General features: G+C 40.0%; 3 protein-coding genes across 4 annotated transcripts in view; 1 reads left to right on the forward strand and 2 right to left on the reverse strand.

The window, feature by feature from the left end:
• Window positions 1-2,345: 2,345 nt before the first annotated feature.
• On the forward strand, window positions 2,346-6,833 carry LOC109480325. Its single transcript, XM_019782516.1, has 8 exons — window positions 2,346-2,495; window positions 2,624-2,705; window positions 3,150-3,244; window positions 3,705-3,806; window positions 4,378-4,470; window positions 4,826-4,915; window positions 5,322-5,425; window positions 5,889-6,833. Exons 1-8 carry the CDS (start codon window positions 2,430-2,432, stop codon window positions 5,965-5,967), a joined length of 711 nt encoding a protein of 236 aa, XP_019638075.1. The 5' UTR covers window positions 2,346-2,429; the 3' UTR covers window positions 5,968-6,833.
• A 44-nt stretch (window positions 6,834-6,877) lies between these two features.
• Window positions 6,878-11,761, reverse strand: LOC109480346 (matrix metalloproteinase-9-like). 2 transcript variants are annotated; one of them, XM_019782539.1, is made up of 5 exons: window positions 11,648-11,761; window positions 10,360-10,478; window positions 9,412-9,540; window positions 8,434-8,526; window positions 6,878-7,049 (listed from the first exon to the last, which is right to left on the reverse strand). In XM_019782539.1, the coding sequence occupies exons 2-5, from the start codon at window positions 10,469-10,471 to the stop codon at window positions 7,036-7,038; spliced, it is 348 nt and encodes a 115-aa protein (XP_019638098.1). In that variant the 5' UTR covers window positions 10,472-10,478; window positions 11,648-11,761; the 3' UTR covers window positions 6,878-7,035. The 2 variants fall into 2 exon arrangements, with proteins under 2 accessions (XP_019638098.1, XP_019638099.1); XM_019782540.1 differs by having other exon boundaries at window positions 10,360-10,493; window positions 11,648-11,740.
• A 2,793-nt stretch (window positions 11,762-14,554) lies between these two features.
• The window catches only part of LOC109480290 (T-complex protein 1 subunit beta-like), a 12,042-nt gene continuing 7,940 nt past the window's right edge, over window positions 14,555-18,656 (reverse strand). Inside the window, exons 10-15 of the mRNA XM_019782470.1 lie at window positions 18,435-18,542; window positions 17,690-17,830; window positions 16,918-17,021; window positions 16,380-16,479; window positions 15,461-15,602; window positions 14,555-14,744 (exon numbers count right to left, since the gene is read on the reverse strand). Of these exons, the coding sequence (XP_019638029.1) occupies window positions 14,717-14,744; window positions 15,461-15,602; window positions 16,380-16,479; window positions 16,918-17,021; window positions 17,690-17,830; window positions 18,435-18,542 (623 nt within the window). The 3' untranslated portion in view covers window positions 14,555-14,716. The remainder of the gene's footprint in view (window positions 14,745-15,460; window positions 15,603-16,379; window positions 16,480-16,917; window positions 17,022-17,689; window positions 17,831-18,434; window positions 18,543-18,656) is intronic.

The raw sequence follows: 18,656 nt of genomic DNA on the forward strand, positions 1-18,656 counted from the left end.
AGTTTTCCTTCCGGAACCTTGCAGAGAGTCTCCAGATCTTAAGGTACTTTTCTGGGCATGTAATACTATATATCATATACTGTATGGATGTTTTTGTATTCAGGAAACAATTCTCAACAACCTAGTACAGACCGGATGGTTTTAATCTCCAAGCAGATCTTTTGGTGGCTTCAAAGACAGTATCAAATTGGCCAGGCATCCGTTTGCCAGACAGTTACCACTTGCCACCAGAAACGTAAAAGAAGATATTAGTACAAGAAAGAAAGACCGATAAAATCGCCTAAAAACACAAAAAAAAATATGACGAAACCTAAACCTCTGCTTGGAGAGTTGATGGTTTATGTTCTACTGATATGCTTCGGTTACTTTCAATATCACACGTTATTTCCCTTGAGCGTCGTTATAGCGCTGTTTGGAATGAACTCGGTGATGAAACTGCGCAGTGAATATATATTCACTGCTCAATTTGTACATGTAAGGGACATGGTGACTGGGATATACCAGGGAATGTTCACATCGTAAACTGTTCTTCTACTGGGCGGAAGCGATAACAAGATAATTATGTGGCAAATATTTGATACACTCTGATATCTCTTATTGTGTCGCCATTTGGAACTGTTAGACTCGTATCAAATAACCGTTAGTTTAAGAAAAATGTTTACTGTATGCACGTGCATTTGTGATTTTTAAGTAGAATACTGTGAGTCAAGTTGGCCCGCTTTGAATTTGACAAATTTAAATCTGTTGTTGTTCAGTATCTCTTTAAGTCGAAATCAGAGTGCTATTTGAGATATAATGTCAGCTTCGAATTTCTAATTCCGATTTGTAACTTTCAAACTAATTATTAATGTATAAAGAAAGAAAATACCAGTACAATTTGAAGGCAAGGAATTCTACGGTATATTTTTGTCGAATCATACAATTAATTAAAATGTACTGCATCAGGAAATATCAAATCAAATCGGCTTGCTTAATATTAATAATAATAATAATAATATTATTACCCAAACTTTCACACATATACAAATGAAAAGAAAACCACTCTCCTCTTAACATCCGAAAACCCACAAATTATAGAAAAAGTGGGATCCTCTGTCTTCCTCTGTCTTCAAAAAAGAAGTCAAACCCAGTAGTTTTTACTAGTAGTTTCTTAGTAGTCATCAATAGTTCTACATGTATATGTACTATTTGCCTGTTTTTTATACCATATTTCTTCTGTTTCTGCAATTAGCCCTCGGGCAAGAATTTGCAATAAACAATTATAATAATAATAATAATTTTCTGAAAACTCGTAAAGCCTTTCAATTTTGTTTTGGAATGACAATTATCCTCACACAATTTGGTACAGACTCACGAAAAATGAGCAGCTGAGATTTTCTACTTGACCGGAATCAAATCCAATTTGCTGCATCGTTAATTCACTACTTCTAGTTGCTACCATCAAACTCCCTCGACGCTCTCTCATTGTCCATTCGCGTGCAAAAGACAGGTAGCGCACTGATGCCATGAGTGAAGAATTCCCATCGTTGGCAAAGCTGTCAGTCATAATTCTTGCTACTATCCGTTATTTTCTTAAACTTAAACCTGGACGAAGTGACCAACAATAACCACATTCCCCTCTGACTCGATGAAAATGTTGATTTCTTGGCCCTCCATGACCTTTGCTTACAGGTGGACACAACGCCATGAAATATTTAATGTTCTTTTGTAGTGATGATAGAATTTTTGATGATGTTTCCTTATTGTCTTTGACAGCCCGCACGTTGTGATGAATGGATCACCATTGTTTGGAGTGTTTGCTATACAGCCTAAGCAGAGAGATACGGGAATTTTCTAGAAATAACGGTTGGGCGGGGGGGGGGGCGAACATATTCCTTTTCATGTCGCAACAACAACATCTGGTAACATCTTCAATGATAATTCATATCGTATTCTCACTTTCTCACTATACCTACGTATATTTCAATCGAAGTTTCACAGTGTAATATTAAGTGATGATACGTGTACGCATCATGCATTTGCTAATCTACTTGTTTCTGAAACTTAATGTAGTATGCAGGGAAATTGTTACTCAAGCAACTGGATATATTTTGAAAAGCCGGAGGCTAGCCATTTCCTTTTAAAAACCTGAACCAGACGTCTGTTACCATGGTAACTAGTGCTGGGTTACATCATGCTGCAATTTTATAGCAGGAGGGATTTAGACTCCTGTCACCATATACATATATATATGAATGTGTTTGAGTAAGAATTAACAGAGCAGACCATATGAGAAGGTAAACATTATGCCTTTGCTTTGAAAATGTTACCTTAAGTTTCTAGTTAATTTTATTCATATCCAGGGCATGAGGATGGGACGTTGTTGTGACGAGGTTTGGAGGAGTTTATCCTGGTACCGGTAGCGGGCCTGTGACGTAGTCTGTGACGTCATGAAGACGTGTTGTGGATGCTGCAGCCTCTACACAGGCGTCATCATTACTGCTGTTTACTTCATGGTACATCACACTTTTTGTTTGTTTGTTGTTTGTTTGTTTGTTTGTTTGTTTGTTTGCTTGCTTGTTTGTCTAGGATCTCCAGTACTATTATAGTGTGGATTTCACGCTTTTCCCACCCTGTCGTCCAGGTTTTCAACGCTGGCGTTGCATTCTGGGAGTGGACGAATATCAACAGATTACGTGAACTAAACTCCACAGCCGACGAAGACCGTGAGTAAAAAAAACATTTTAAATAATTGTTTTTTAAGTCGACGTCACACCGTAAAAAACTTTGTATTATACCTGCATTATATAACGTTTTTGCATAAAAGTTTCCACATATAATAAGTTGCTGTTGACAATTGTACAAAATGTATTTCAAGAAAAAAATTGCTGTATCGAAAAAAACATGCTTATATTAGCATGAAAGTTCGTGTGTGTAAGGCCCAATTTACTCAGTGTTGGTCAGAACATTAGCCTTTTTGTCATAATGAAAACATTCTTCTTCTATTTTTCCCAGTCATCACACCATCCATCTATGGCATGTACCTGTACCGTTTATGTACAAGCATAGTTGCACAAGTAAAATAACTGCTGTAGGTGATTGTAAGCAGAAATGGATGTGATAAGTTCTGAAAACAGAGAACATGCTTATTATCTTGTATATTTTCCCAGTCATCACACCGTCCATCTATGGCATGTACTGTGAGATGGCAGTACTCGGAGTGGTCGGGCTCTTATCCATTGTGCTTCTCTTCACTAACATATTGGTGAGTTCATGTCAAATCATACATAGCACAATGGTGATTAGCTAAGGTCTAGAATATGCTTATGCCATTTATTAGATTAGACTAGACTTATTAGATTAGATTAATATTAAATTAAATTAAATTAAATTAGATAATATTGGACAGACAATCTGATGTTCCACTCAACTTCTGGTAAAGACATACGTTTTGCTCATTCACTAGAGAGAGAATGATCGTTTGATCATAAAGTGCATATGTGTCTTCTTACCATTATTGTTAAATATTAAAGGAGATAATTTGCATAAAATCTAAATTCTCCCACCATATCGAAAAATCGACAGATATGTAGTATCAGTATGTGTTAGTTTAATTTAGATTTCCCTATTGTCGTACTTAATTCAATACACACATGAAACACAGAAGAACAGACAGATGCTGAGTACTAGTTAAACATGCATATTTTTGTCTCTCCCTGTTTTAGAACAAGCGGGCCGCCATGTTCCTGTGGATATTCGGCGTCTCTGTACAGATTATTGTGGAATTCTGGCTGGTAACGATCATGTATGTCTTCTTCTTGGAGAGGGTAAGTGTAACAAGTCATTCATTGTATTAGGAATGTTTAGGTAGGAATACTGCGTATTTGGTGGCTATTGAAACGATGCACAAGTGTACAGCGACGCCAATCGGGCTCAATTGGTACTGCAGCATTATCTACTATGACATGGCTATTTTCTCTAGATGACAATAAGCACTGGCTTTTACAATTTGTATCGTGCAACAAAATATGATATTAAAACTGCAGACACTCCGAAATGAGAGTGGCAATATCACACAATTTATGTATTCAGCACATTATTATATATTCATGGTAAATATCTACCGTCTGTTTTCTTATGCTGCGTATAAAGGACAACTTAGCTAAACGCGTAGAGGAGACAGGCTACGGCACATGTCTGTCACTACAGGTAACCATAGTAACGTGACGTGTGATGACGTGTTCTAACGTTACATCCTGACATTTCTGTCGAAATGTTTTGCCATGCAATGATACCTTCGATATCTCATAATCCACGACTTGCTTGATGTAGAGAATGGTTTTCAAACATAATTTAATAAAGATGATTTATTTAAAAAATGTATACTTTTATCTCCAGACGGTAGATTGGAAACCGATTCCACTTATAGACAACAAGATTCTGTCCTTCATCGGAGGTGGTTTCGCCCGTGGGATTCTTCTCGTTATCAAGGTAGGTGTGACAATTTGAGTCGTGACCACAATAATGGTCTGGTATTCTCCCAAAAAGAGTTTTAAAAACTTATAACCCTATGAGACACTTTTTCCTGCATATGGAGGTACAAGTTTGTAAAATTGTATTTTCCCTCTGTTCCTTCCTTCTAATGTCAAATTTTGAATCTAAAGATTTATGAAGGGTTACAATATTCTCTCCAAAAAGGAAAAACCCCTACGCTGGTTGAAAGGCAGTGTAGTGGTCCAAATCAGAGTGTAGGGGGTCTCACTCGAAAAGCCTAGTGATCATGAGAACCCTGATATGATACATACAGCTGCAGTGTTCACGGTGTATAACCCTTGTTTTGTTCCAGTGCTACTGCCTGCTATGCGTGTCTTGGCGGACGGGCGAGCTGAAGAGAAGACAAAAATACCTGGAGGAGAACCAGATTCACTTCAGACCGGTGATTTATCTGTTTTTATCAGATATTTTCTCCTAGTCAGACTTTTGTAGCCTGGGTGACATCCGATCGTTGTAACGGCAATCCCGGCTAAGAGTATAAAACACCTGTTTTGAAAGAGTACGAGTAATCGTAAATTATAAATACATTGATTTTCAAACAAATAAACAAACAACAACAGACATAACACTAAAGTCGATAATGGTAGTGTGTGTCTTATAAAGATAATTTGAACAAATGAAACGTTTCAAAGTTTCTAAGGCATAAGATGGCGAATATAGAAGCCATTTTAGTTTGCTTGTGTAAGGTGTATAGACGTTGTTATTTTAAATCATATCTACTGCTAACACAATATTTACGATACCTGTGTAATTCTTACGATTTCTTTGTCGTTCTCTTTTTTCCCCAGGGAGGCGGTGACCCCTACACGGACCCGTACATCTACCGCGGCACGGCACCTCCCAACTACGCCCCTCCCGGCCGTCCCGGGTACTTCAACTCACGCCCTCCGCCGTAGGTCGCACGTTTTATACAGAACTTTATTGACATGACTTAACTTGAACTAGAAAGGTAACATTTGCAAAGCAAATGCAAAATGTTTACCTTCGCATATATGGTCTGCTCTGTTAATTCTTACTCGAACACATTTGCATATGTGGTGACAGGAGTCTAAATCCCTCCTGCTATAAAATTGCAACATGGTGTAACCCAACACTAGTTACCATGATGACAGACGTCTGGTTCAGGTCATTGACCTCATTTGTTTGGAGAAAAAGAAACAAAGCAAAGCCAATATGTTCTCCTTCGGTAAACATAAATATAGACACACAAATACAACAGTTATAAGAAACAACCACTTGTCAATCGAAGGCAGGCATCTCTTGCTCCATGTATCATCAGTATAAAATTTTGAGAATTAATCCCAAATGTTAGCGTTGCAGTCGCTAATAAAATGTATTTTACATTCCTGTTGCAGGAGTATTGACGAAGAGTCGCCTCCATCCTTCACTAGCGGCTCGGAAATCAAGATTCCGCGCCCGAAAGTCTACCGGTGACGTCTACAACCGTTTTGATGACGCACGTACCACCGTTTTGATGACGTCAGGTCTTAAAGTAAAACTGAGCTCTTCTATATAAAAGAGCATCAAATGGCCTCCGGGATTGAGGCCTTTATCGGAGAATTAAGACCTGGTGAACTTAAACAGTGCAATACAACTGTATAAGTTTTAAACTGCTCTAAGATCCAGGTTTGAATGCCCATGTAAATCACGATGTGTCTAAATGTCACATGTATTACAGAGTGTACAGTGAGGCATCAGAAGATCTCGTATTAAAGATAATCGACAAGATACACAAACCGTCATCAGAAAGTAGTAACTATACACAAGGGACCGACAATGGTATCGGTTAATTGATGTACCATAGGAGCAATTCATTGCTATATCACCGTAGCTATGTGATATCTCGAAAAGTCGTTTGATGTACAAAATACATAATTTTTGGTTGATGCAGATGTTTCTACTGTGAATGAACGAAAGTTAAAAGTTTATTTATTTCACGTAAAGTTAGAAGTAGGCACAATAGAAAGTTAGAAAATCAGAACCAAGTGGAAATGATGACGAAATGAATGAGTTGTTGCTCCTTGTATCACTGTTACTGAAAACACAGTACTAGTGGGATAGATATTATGCGACGATTCAAAACGTGTACTGTGCTGTGTGCAAGTCAATGTTAACGGTTTATATTATGTGTTTACTCATACTGCTAGTAGAAAATGTGATTTCGTCCGCGTGATGCAATGTCTGTCATCGTTCCACCTGTAACTACAGTTTTCAGTGAAAAAAAAATCAGAGTGTAGTTTATTATATCATTGAATGTTTGTGTGCAATAAAGTAAACAAGCGGCGTATATCATGGCTATGATTATCTAAATTATCTATGAAAAGAGAGAGAACGACAAAAATCACACCATGCCAACTGTTTTATTTCATCCCACCACCAACAATCGTGAAGTTAGACACATCATGAGTGTACTTTTGTTGTCTACTATTCACGTCTTCAAACACGGAGTTTTGCTTCAGGAACAGCCGTTTCTCCGTCAGTTGGACATATCATGAGTTGGCCTCACTTCTCGAAGGCTGTAAGCAAAAATATTGATGTCAAAAGATGCTTCATTTGATTATTGCTTTATCACCCCCATCAAACTCCTTTTAAGCCGTACCCGGAAATTCAAGCCGTACCCGCTCAAAAATTCTGGCCGTACCCGGAAATTCTTGGCCGGCCGAGCGAAGTGTTCTCAAGATTGGGCGCGATTTGTAAGACGCCATTCGGCAGGTAGGTGGCCAGGAATATTTACCAAAGCATAGGCTATACGAGGTTGTGTATCGTTGCCGTACAGGGTAGTTAGACACGACTTCGAATTCCAAGTGACTACGCACCGGGGCTGAGCGATATCCGCCATTGGGTACGGCGAAAAAGTACAGGGTAAGGCACGAATTTTCGGGTACGGCCAGAATTTTTGAGCGGGTACGGCTTGAATTTTTGAGCGGGTACGGCTTGAATTTTTGAGCTGGTACGGCTTGAATATCCGGGTACGGCTTGAAAGGAGTTTGATGGGGGTGTTTATCCCACATTATGTAACTCATCCACCGAGTTTGCCTTTCTGGTTTAATACTACCACCTGTTACAAATATTTCAAAGTTAGTGAGCCACATTTCCTTACAAGTTCCGTAAATTAAAGAAAATCCCAAAATCATATTTAGTCTCTTGGTCTTAGTAAGTAAAACTCGTGAATATTTTCCGTGAATAGTTTCATCAGGTTGGTAAGTCACTGAGTGAAGAGACTCTTTTTACACAACCAATTCTTTTTTTTTAATTCCAACATTTCGTGACCGAACATGGCGACGGCACACTCAAGTTCTATTAACTTATTCTATGCCGCCACCAACACAGAGTACAAATACGGGACAGGACAATACTCAATTTCACTTGAGTTAAGTGAGGAAATTCGTAAAAAGTGCCTTTCCCAAGGGCACAAGATCGGTGGCATGTCAGGACTCGAACCCGTGACCGCTTGGTTCCGAGTCGAGAACGCTGCCGCTACGCCACACGACCCCTCAACATAGCCTCCGTAGCAGGCTTATAGAACTGGGGGTTTGGTGGTCTTCGGCTGTTTTCTGATTAGCCAAGTTCAAAAAACGGAGGTAATTCAGCCAGGCCGGCTATGTTGTCTATATGCAATCAGAAAATAGCACATAAAAGCTCCCAAAGACCATGAAGACACCCAAAACCCCAGTTTTTGGCATGCTATGGAGGCTACCCTCACCAAGTCTTTTATTCAGCCTATGCTTCGGTGACCGTCTGCCACCCTCCTCAGGGCAATTCTGACTGGTTCACATTGGTGGAAGTCTTTAGTCTGGTTACCAAACCTATTATAGCTCCCGAGTCCTACATCCTACTTGCGGAGAGGATGTAGGACTCGGGAGCTATAATAGGTTTGGTAACCAGGCTAGGAAGTCTTACCGTCGTAATCCTCCTGTGCCCCTGTAGCCCACTCAAGCCAGCTCCTCAGCTGCTGGAACAGACCGCGAGTTTCCATCCACCCTCTTTTGTCCTCTGTAACACATGCATGGAACACTTATATCTCTGTCTGCATGGCGACGTACGCAGGGGTGCAGAGTATACAGTGCAATACTACGGAGGACAGTGCAATTTTACGGAATACAGTGCAATCTTACTAGTATACAGTGCAATTTCACGGGTACAGTGCAATCTTACTAGTATACAGTGCAATTTTATGGAATACAGTGCAACTTTACGGAGGACAGTGCAATTTTATGGAATACAGTGCAATTTTTCGGAATACAGTGCAATCTTACTAATATACAGTGCAATTTTACGGAATACAGAGCAATCTTACTAGTATACAGTGCAATTTTACGGAACACAGTGCAATCTTACTAGTATACAGTGCAATTTTACGGAATACAGTGGAATCTTACTAGTATACAGTGCAATTTTACGGAACACAGTGCAATCTTACTAGTATACAGTGCAATTTTACGGAACACAGTGCAATCCTACTAGTATACAGTGCAATTTTACGGAACACAGTGCAATCTTACTAATATACAGTGCAACTTTACAGAATACAGTGCAATCTTACTAGTATACAGTGCAATTTTACGGAATACAGTGTAATCGTGTTAGTATACAGTGCAATTTTACGGGATACAGTGCAATCGTGTTAGTATACAGTGCAATTTTACGGAATACAGTGCAGTCGTGTTAGAATACAGTGCAATCGTACGGAATACAGTGCAATCGTGTTAGCATACAGTGCAATTTTACCAGTATACAGTGCAATTTTACTAGTAAAATTACACCCTTTTTATACTCCTGCCTGATCATATGAATATATATGAATATATAGTCAGTAATACATAATGGACCTTTAAAGCAATTGTATAAGGAAACATTTCATCGTGATCATGAACTTACCCACGTCACAGTTTTTCCATTTGCCCTCAAAGACCGGAGTTAAAGAGCACCAGGCACGGCCATACTTATGGTTGACGGTGGTGCAGGAATGGTAGATTTTTCCTTCATACTCAAATGGAAAATGGCAAGCTGGAAAATAAGGAAATGAGTAAAAGGCATGAGGAGGGCGACTGTTTAACGACCCATTTCTGTGCCTAAAACACGCCTAGCCTCCGTAACAGGCTTATAGGACTGGGGGTTTGGTGGTCTTCGGCTGTTTTCTGATTAGCCCAGTTCTAACGGGGATAAATAATTCAACCAGGCCGGCGATGTTGTCTATATGCAATCAGAAAATAGCACACAAAAGCTCCCAAAGACCACGAAGACCCCCCAAACCCCCAGTTTTTGACATGCTATGGAGGCTAAAACACGCCAACACTCTGCCCAAGTCAATAATATATAATTTAGCTGTGTTCGTCATCCTCGCTTGACATCACTGAGGCGAGGCCTGCAAGAGGCGAATCAGAGAACCAACAAATCAAATTGGTGTGGCTTAACGCCTTAAGGCATCCAGTGCAGTTTTTAGAGCTTGGAAACCCGATTTTTCAAAGCCAATATTCCAGTCATTTATCTACATACAGAGTTGAAAACACACTATCCCAATGTATATTGACATTCATGGAGAAGAAAAACCCAAAATTCTGACAGAAAATGGTTACTGGAAGGGCCCTTGGCTGATTTTTAGGGTACCATCCATAACATAAAGGACTCATCTTGGGGCTTGTTTCTTCGGTTTTAAAAGCCCAAAGTATGAAATACTGACTCAAATGTGCTAATGTGAAGCAGTATGTGTCAATATCACAAAGATTGCCTTATTCAAAATATTTCCAGTTTTGCTGCCCTGAAATCACACTGGATGCCTTTTCAAAAGCAGGCCTTTAAGGAAAAAGGGCATACAAGCCCTCATACCTCCTTTGGGTCCTTTGTGTCTGCGCCTGCGCGCCCATCCCTCGGAGTTGTCAATCAGCGTTACCATGACAACCATAGTGACGAGCAGAAAGCAGACAGCCTTCGAATTCATGACGTAGCTTCGAAAAAAAATACTAATAAGAAATACATATTTTGTAGTCGTTGATTTTGATTTGATTTCTTGAAAAAGTAACAATATAATACACGTGGGACACAGACAGCTGTCGCTGGTGTTGTGTCCCAGTGTTCCACACTAACTAAAACATGGCAAACCTCATTTTCACTTGAGTTAAGTGATGAAAGTCGTGTAAAATTAAAGTGCCTTTCTTCACAAGATCGGAGGCATGCCAGCACTCGAACCTGGGACCAGTGGGACCTCTTGGTTCCGAGTCGAGCACTCTGCCGTTAAGCCACACGATCTCACATAATAGTCGTTATTCGACTCTACTCTTTTTACACTACACGTTTAATATAATGTACGAAATGCTATGGCTTCCACAAAAGATGCATTTATTATCTGTTATATTAGATACATTCAGCTCATATGACTTACATTTTCGTGGTCGGTTTTATGCAGAATATTTCTGCGAATGCAGCATCTACAGTAAGTTCTAAAAGCTAAAACTTTTAGCTTCAGCTTAATTTAGTCTTTTTTTCGTAAAAGTTAACTTTTAGTTTCAGTTTTAGTTTGATTTTAGCAAGAGAAGAGCGATGTGAGTGACCACGGTTGCACGAAAAACAGCTAGCATCCTCGCAGACTTGTGGGGCGGTGGCATACCTACTCTCCAAGCAGAGGGTTGGGTTTGGGGTTATTTTTTGCGTGTTTTTAGGCTTTTTTATCGGGGTTTCTCTTTTGCACTGGAAAAAAATCCATTGCAAAAGAGAAACCCCGATAAAAAAGACTAAACGCTAAAAATAACCGTCCCTCCCCTAGCCTCCTTCGCAGACTCGTTGGGCGTCGGCGTTATTTTTTTTCTGTGAGCGACGCGAGTAATATGCCGCGCGGAGGGACGATTTTGCTGCCGAGGAAGTTTTTGCCGTGGAGAGGTTTCCCGCTCCAACAACGGCAAAATCTCCCTCAGCAGCAAAATCGTCCCTCCGCGGCATAACTCAAGTCGCTCACAGAAAAAAATAACGCCGACGCCCAACAAGTCTGCGAAGGAGGCCAAAATAATAGCGTGTTTTTTAGTAGGGCTGAAAAAGACACACTCCCGAGCAGGGAGCAAAGGCGTAGCCCTTTGGGCGGCGACACTGACCCTGCTCGGGAAAAAAAGATTGATTTACCTACCGAATAGTTGTCCCGAAATTTGGAAGTGGCTTGCTTCTGAGGACGACGATGAAGGAATGAAAAAACACTGGTGGTGTCAACCATAAATATTCTACTGTGCACCGCAATTATATCCATTAATTACAGTTCGTGGTTTGTATCATAGGTAGACTAATAGTAAGTTTAATACTAGTAATTTTCGATCATGGTAAATTGACCTTTGGTCACAATGATAGTTGTGTTATTGAATTCGAAGTGCCATATGTTTTAATTTGAGTACTTTAGACTATGTTGGTTTAGTCTCTACCAGACTAACTACTCTGGCTATATAGAGAATATTTGCCGGGGGAGTTTGGCCGCCTTGGGGTTTGGCCGCGCAGAGGGATAGACTGAAACAACCTTCCGCGGACTCCCTGGCCAATTCTACTCTCTTTTTGTCGAATTCTACGATCCGTATTCCCGTAGAAAGGCTTGGTACATGGCGGAGGCTAATGCTTTGAGTGGAAGGTAATGTTTTGAGTTTTGAGCTGCAGATGTTTCAGATTGACATATCACAAACCCGTAGGGACTGTATTAATACTTGTGTGCGCCTTAGGCTATAAACTTCCAGTGCACGTAATTTGTAAAAAAAAAAAAAAAAGGTTGGATCCTCTTTTAATTACAATGACAGCCGCCCTTTTTTGAATAGGTTGAAGGGACGCAGAACTCCTCAGACAAATTACATGCAATTAGCCAGAAATGATCTAACCCTGAGTGTAATAATCTATCAATTAACAAAAAGTCTCAACCTCGCATGGCGGCGTCTTTTGCCATCCTGACAAGACATTTTGTTTATTTGGTTATTTGAATTTACCACAAGATATACAAGTGGAAGGGAGGACAAAACAGGTGCATTGACACCTTTACAAGTTGTCCTCCCAAGGCAAGATGTAAAAGATCTCTTCAGATGAATTGCAAGCAGTTTTCCCGAAATAATTGCTTTCTCATCTCATCTCATCCATCCCCTACCCCCCTCTTCACATTAAGCTCATGAAAATGCACTGGCATTGTCATATACTTTTGCCCCATTCCCACCAGGGTAAAATTGTCCGGATAGAGCCGAACTGATTAGCTTTGATCTGCACCATTTTACTAGTATCTTAGTGGGAATGTGACCCAAGATTTGATTCTCTTTCCATGATATGAAGCAGGCCTCTTGCAATGACAGATCATGATGCTTATGGCTGAAAAATTACAGTGTCTGTAACTTGTGCATTTTTCTTGAAGGGCGTCCTTTTGCAATAGGTAGAAAGAACAACAGACTCCTTGAAATGTCATGCAATTAGCCCAAATCACCCATTTAATGGGGCAAATTAAACAGTGATAATTGATACGTCTGTGTTTTTGGGCCTATAATTCCATAGATGTTTTAATGACCCCAAATGCAAAGCACCTGATTTGCTAATCTCCAAGCAGATCCCTCTCGGTGGCAAAAAGACAGTATCAAATTGGCCAGGCAGTATCCATTACATTAGCCAGAGAAGCTCCGCGGCCACCGACGGTGGGGGTACCGACAAAAAACGGCCATATATAAAAAGGTAACGATCATTCCCCCACAACCTCTGCTTGGAGAGTACTGATTTGCCGTTCCAGAGATGGCTATGTAGGGTTGGCGGCCGGAGCTTCTATTGCGTGCGATCTGCGTTTGATCAGACCCGCCCTCCTAAAAAAAAAAAAAACAAAAGCACCAATCCCAGAGCGTCTGCAAAGGAGGCTACCAGACCATGTGTGTTTGACCGGGGAGTTTTTTTTTAAATCTAGAGTCAGTTTTGAGCGGCTTCCGAAGTAACCCAAGAATGATAACCCTTTAAGCACCTGTGGGTTATTAAGCCACCATTTGCCACATTATTATAATGGATTATCATTTAGGGCTAATTGCATGTAATTTGCAGGTCTGCTTTCTTTTACTCTACTTCAGTGGTCACAAAATTAGCCATTCAGATGGACATAGCAGAGGTTTGGGTTTTGACTTATTTTTGGCGTGTTTTTACACTTTTTTTTTATCAGGGTTTCTTTTTTGCACTGGAATTTTTCTTTCACCCAAACCTTGGTTGGGTGAAAAATCACCACAATCGGATGACAATTTCCTGTATCCAGACATCAAGCTGCCAAAAGGACAAGTTCTCTGTTTTGAACCACAAAGTTTCTACTGAAATTTACATTGATCGAGTGGAAAGAGAGGCATAATATATTTTGAAATTCATACATGTATATGTGTCAAACTGAGTACATCTACATTTTGTAAATGTATTCCTAACAATAGTCAAGACCACAAGACATTTTACTATGGGATGACCTATATTTATTCATTTCACACAGCATAGGCAAATTTTGTGTAAATACAAGTGATGCTTAATTATGAATAGACAAGGTCTTTTGCAAATTCACCTTATATGTAGAAATATGAAAAAAAAACAAGCACACAGGATATAAGTTTTCATATCACTCTTAAACAAAAATGTGTTCCAACACAAAGGCAACAAATAGTTAGTTCTACATTAGCACAATATATTTCATTAGGCCACACCAATTTAATTTCTTGGTTAACGGATTTTTCTAGAAAAATAATGGAGCGGGCGGGCGAAAAAAAAATAAAATAAAAACAGGCCTAGGCATCCTATTATGGCCCAAAGTGGTATGATAGGAGCCATGAAGTCAACACACCAGACTGGTTCAAAATTTAAACAATGATTTTATAACTTTTAATTGTAGCACTGCATTGAAAGATGGAATGACTGTAACAAGTAGTAAGAAAAGGACTGTTTTCAACTGTTCAGGGCAAAATATGAGCATTTTGTAGTTGATTCTGAATTTTTATTTTTATTTGCAAATCAGAAAAAAATGAAGAGGCGAATCCGTTAACCAAGAAATTAAATTGGTGTGGCCTTATGCATAAGATTGTTGTATTCCTAAGTACCACCATTTCACCATGGTTTAGGATGTGTACTTCAGTGTAGGATGATTTGTAAAAATGTCTTCCACAGTTTATGGGTGACAATTAACATTCGGATGAGTTCACTTTGGAGATGGGGGTGGGCAGCCTGCATGTCGCTAGTGAGGATGATCTGGTTGTCGTTGCCTGAAAGCGAAAAAAAAATTAATTGATCAAACATGTTTGGAAAAACAAAAGACCACTACTTTCAACAATTCAAACAAAGAGCTTTTTTGGAGAGTTACTTAGACGACACAGAACTTTGTATTTTTTTCTGAGCTACATGTGTATGTTGTGTATTTTGTACATGAATTATCTTAATGTAATTTTGATATGTAAAATAGAAATCTGAATAAGCAGAAATTTGAACTTGAATATGGGCCATATGATTAGGATGTGTAAATGTGGTTTTGTAGCGTAAATATTTTGAATGTCAGAAGAAACTCAACTGCTGCAATTCCATTCTAAGACTGTGTAGCCACAAATGTTTTTTAACAATACGTCGATGAAGGTTAGACATCCAGGTAATACGATACTGTACGATAATGTTCTGTATAACAGGAGCTTTCAGACTAATTTGCATCATCTTGTCTTGTCTGACTTTTGTTCCTTTTTTGACTTCCAAAAAAAATTGTCTTCACTTTATTTGCATATCAATCAACAGGTTGTGCTTATAAACCTGCTTTCCTCTCTGGTCTCTCAGTCACTGACGAAAGCTAGTAGATACTAGCTGAAACGTCTGACGTTTTCAAAATCATATCCAGTTGCTTGAGTAACTGTTTTTTGGCGTTTTTTAACAATGTATCTATGAACACAATTCAGCCTTTAACCATTTTTTATTGATTGATTGATTGATTGATTACCTGGGCGCTGCCTTGATGACATCATCCACACGGAGAATCATTTCGGCTGCCTCTGCTGCGCTGAGAAGGACAGCACGTTTGACCTTGAGAGATTCCGTGATGCCCAGCTGCTGCATGTCACCGATCTGTCCTGTCTCCATATCTGCAAGGCACAAAGCAGGGCTCAAAATTTACGTGTCTAGATGCAATAGCTCAATTGGTAGAGTGCTCGCTTTGTAACCGGGAGGTCGTGAGTTCAAACCCCGGCCGGGTCATACCAAAGACTTTAAAAATGGTACACACTTCTTTCTCTGCTTAGCACTCAGCACATATGAGAAGTGAGAGTGTGGGAAGGTCAAACACACAGCACTACCAGCGGACTAGCCCCCTGCTGTAGTGCATTGCACAATTGTGTGTCGCCCAAGGGCAACGAAATGGAGATGGGCACCACCCTACGCTCAGCATAAGAGCACGGGAGACCTTCTTTGATGGCCACTGACCACTAAAATTTATTAGGCTGAGACAACTAAAAAGACACAATTGGGACATTTTGGGGACAACAGAACAGTAATCAATATCAGGATGTCAGTCCTTCTTTTCAAATTTGTCTATCAGGCACACGTCCTAGCTTTTGGATCCGGAAGAGTCCCCTGAATTTCCTGTCTACTCTGCAATTATAGTGTGCTCGGGAGTGAACTTAAGCAAAATAGAGTTGACTTCAAGTTGAAGTCATAAGATGCTTCCCAAAAAACAACAGTTCATCCTCACTTTGGGACAATTGAAATTTATTTTTGGGACAGTGTGGGGACAATAGTAAGGAAAGATAATTTCGAGGCCTGACAAAGTTCAGATAACAATCTTCCATAGGCTAGGTGCTCTTGTGGCTAGTTTTGTTGACTCAGAATCTGAAGGTTTGGGGTTTGAATCCCTGGCTACTTACCGATGCCGTAGGTTTTTTTGCCCTCTGCGTGAGCGGCCCGGAGCTCAGACACCAGCTGTGAGCTGTCATACCCCGCGTTGTCAGCGATGATGGTGGGCAGCTGCGGACAGAGGAGAACATTTTAGTTTAGATTCCATGATGCTGTTTTTCTTGTCTGTTTTATACGTGATTTGAGTTTTGATGTATCTGATTTTATTTGTTCCTACTGACTGTTGTTTAGTGAGTGAATGTAACATGTCTTGTAGCTCTGAATAACTTGGATGCTGCATCAGTAAAATAAGTGTCCTCGTCTCCTCCAAGGTACAAATTGGAGGTCAGAAGGATCTATTGGAGTTACCATCATATGCAGTGCAAAGTTGTTAAATATAATTTAACCTTATATATAACTTTATACTCTTTCTTAATAGATAATGCTAATAATTGAAAAACATTCCAGCAGACATAGGAAATACCTCTTACCTGCACTAGCGTAGATATGCAGGTGGTATTTCAAGCCACGAGTGTACTAAAAGGTCTGATGTGTTTTCAAGAACCCTACCTGAGTGAGGGCCCTTCCGAAAGCCTCCATGGCTATGGCTTCCTTCCCGGGAGTTTTCTGGGCCAGCTGGAACACCACGTGTGCCATCAGCATCTCCGACGAACCTGAACAAACAAACAAAAAATAAAGATCCGTAAATAATTTCATCAGGTTGGAAGATACTTAGGGTATTTGCGATTGCATTCTCGCCGCAAAAGCGCCACCTACTTTGGCGTTAAATAGCGGCGAGTTGCAGAACTCCAGTCAGAAGCTCTGAGGAAGGTGTCTGATAGACATCGAAACGTAAGCAGGTGAGAACCTTACTGGTTGTGTAAGAAGAAAATTCTATACCCTAAAAAATAAAGATGTAGCGATCAATCTTCTCTTCTACCATCACAGAAGGCAAATATATAAGCATAAAAACCAGCCTACTTCAGCACTCACAAAATACATGGAACAAATCTTTTGAAATTGCTCTAGTTTTGTCAACACTTCCAAGACATGTAAAGGTTACTTCCAAAAGAGAAGTTAGACTAGAAAAAAATTGCCAGCTACAGAAAAACAAGTGCTTTTAAAAAAGCTGTCATTTGCCAGCGTGGTGTTTTTTTCTTTGAATAAAGTGATGATACACCCTCTGGAAAACACCACATAGATCTGTTATTCTATGAACTTCTCTAATATACAACTATTAGGGTGGCAAACGTAAAAATATTTTTCAAGATTGGTTTCAGATATTACGCATGATTAACATAACAACCATTGCAGATATTTCTTGATCTACAGTATCATGTACCTCCCCCAAAGATGGTCTTGGTCTCCTTGACAGTCTGTGACAGCACACACAGCGCGTCGTGTAAGGAACGCTCCGCTTCGTCCAGAATCTGCTGCGTCGCGCCACGCAGGATCACCGTACACGCCTCGCCTAGTGGAACACCTGCGGGGAACAACCAATCAGGTAAGGCGAAGGTGTTGGTAACAACCAGTCAGAGATCTAATGGAACCTATCATTAGATCGTCACTTCTTCTGACATTTGAGTGAAGAACTCAAGAACAAGAATTTGACAAGATATAGACTTGTGGTTGGAACTTTGCAAACCTGATTTTTAACAAAACTAAATAAAATACAGACTTTATCTTATCTAAAGCTAAAAGACTACTGCACATAAATACTTGTAAGCCTCCAATACATCATTTTAAAAATCAAACCTCACCTATTGACCAATGATACATGTACTAACAAGAATACTTGACCAATGAGATCTTACTTAAGAAGTATATCTGACCAATATGATCTCATCTGACAAGATGCCCACAGGATTCCCACAAGCTGACCAATGAAATGTCACAAGAGAACTGTAACTGACCAATGAGATCTCTGCTAACAAGAGAAGCTGACTAATGAGATCTCACCTGAAAATAGAAACTGACCAATGAGATCTCACCTGACAAGAGAAGCTGACCAATGAGATCTCACCTGACAAGAGAAGCTGACCAATGAGATCTCTCCTGACAAGAGAAGCTGACCAATCACAACTCACCTGAGAAGTGCAGCAGTTTCTCCTCACCAATCATGACCTCCTCGATGAGGTCACAGCGGCCGAGCTTGACCAGGTCAGGACTGTCAAATGTGGACACAATCTCTCCGCCTGTACAGGGAGAAAACAAGATGATGTATCTATAATTAAGCAGGGGTCTCCCCAGGAATTTTTAGGGGAGTGGTGCTACGATTTTTTGGTGGGGCACGCCGTGCCCGACGCCGC

The sequence above is a fragment of the Branchiostoma belcheri genome, unplaced genomic scaffold (genome assembly GCF_001625305.1).
Source record: "Branchiostoma belcheri isolate BF01 breed outbred unplaced genomic scaffold, Haploidv18h27 scaffold50, whole genome shotgun sequence".
NCBI lineage: Eukaryota > Metazoa > Chordata > Leptocardii > Amphioxiformes > Branchiostomatidae > Branchiostoma > Branchiostoma belcheri.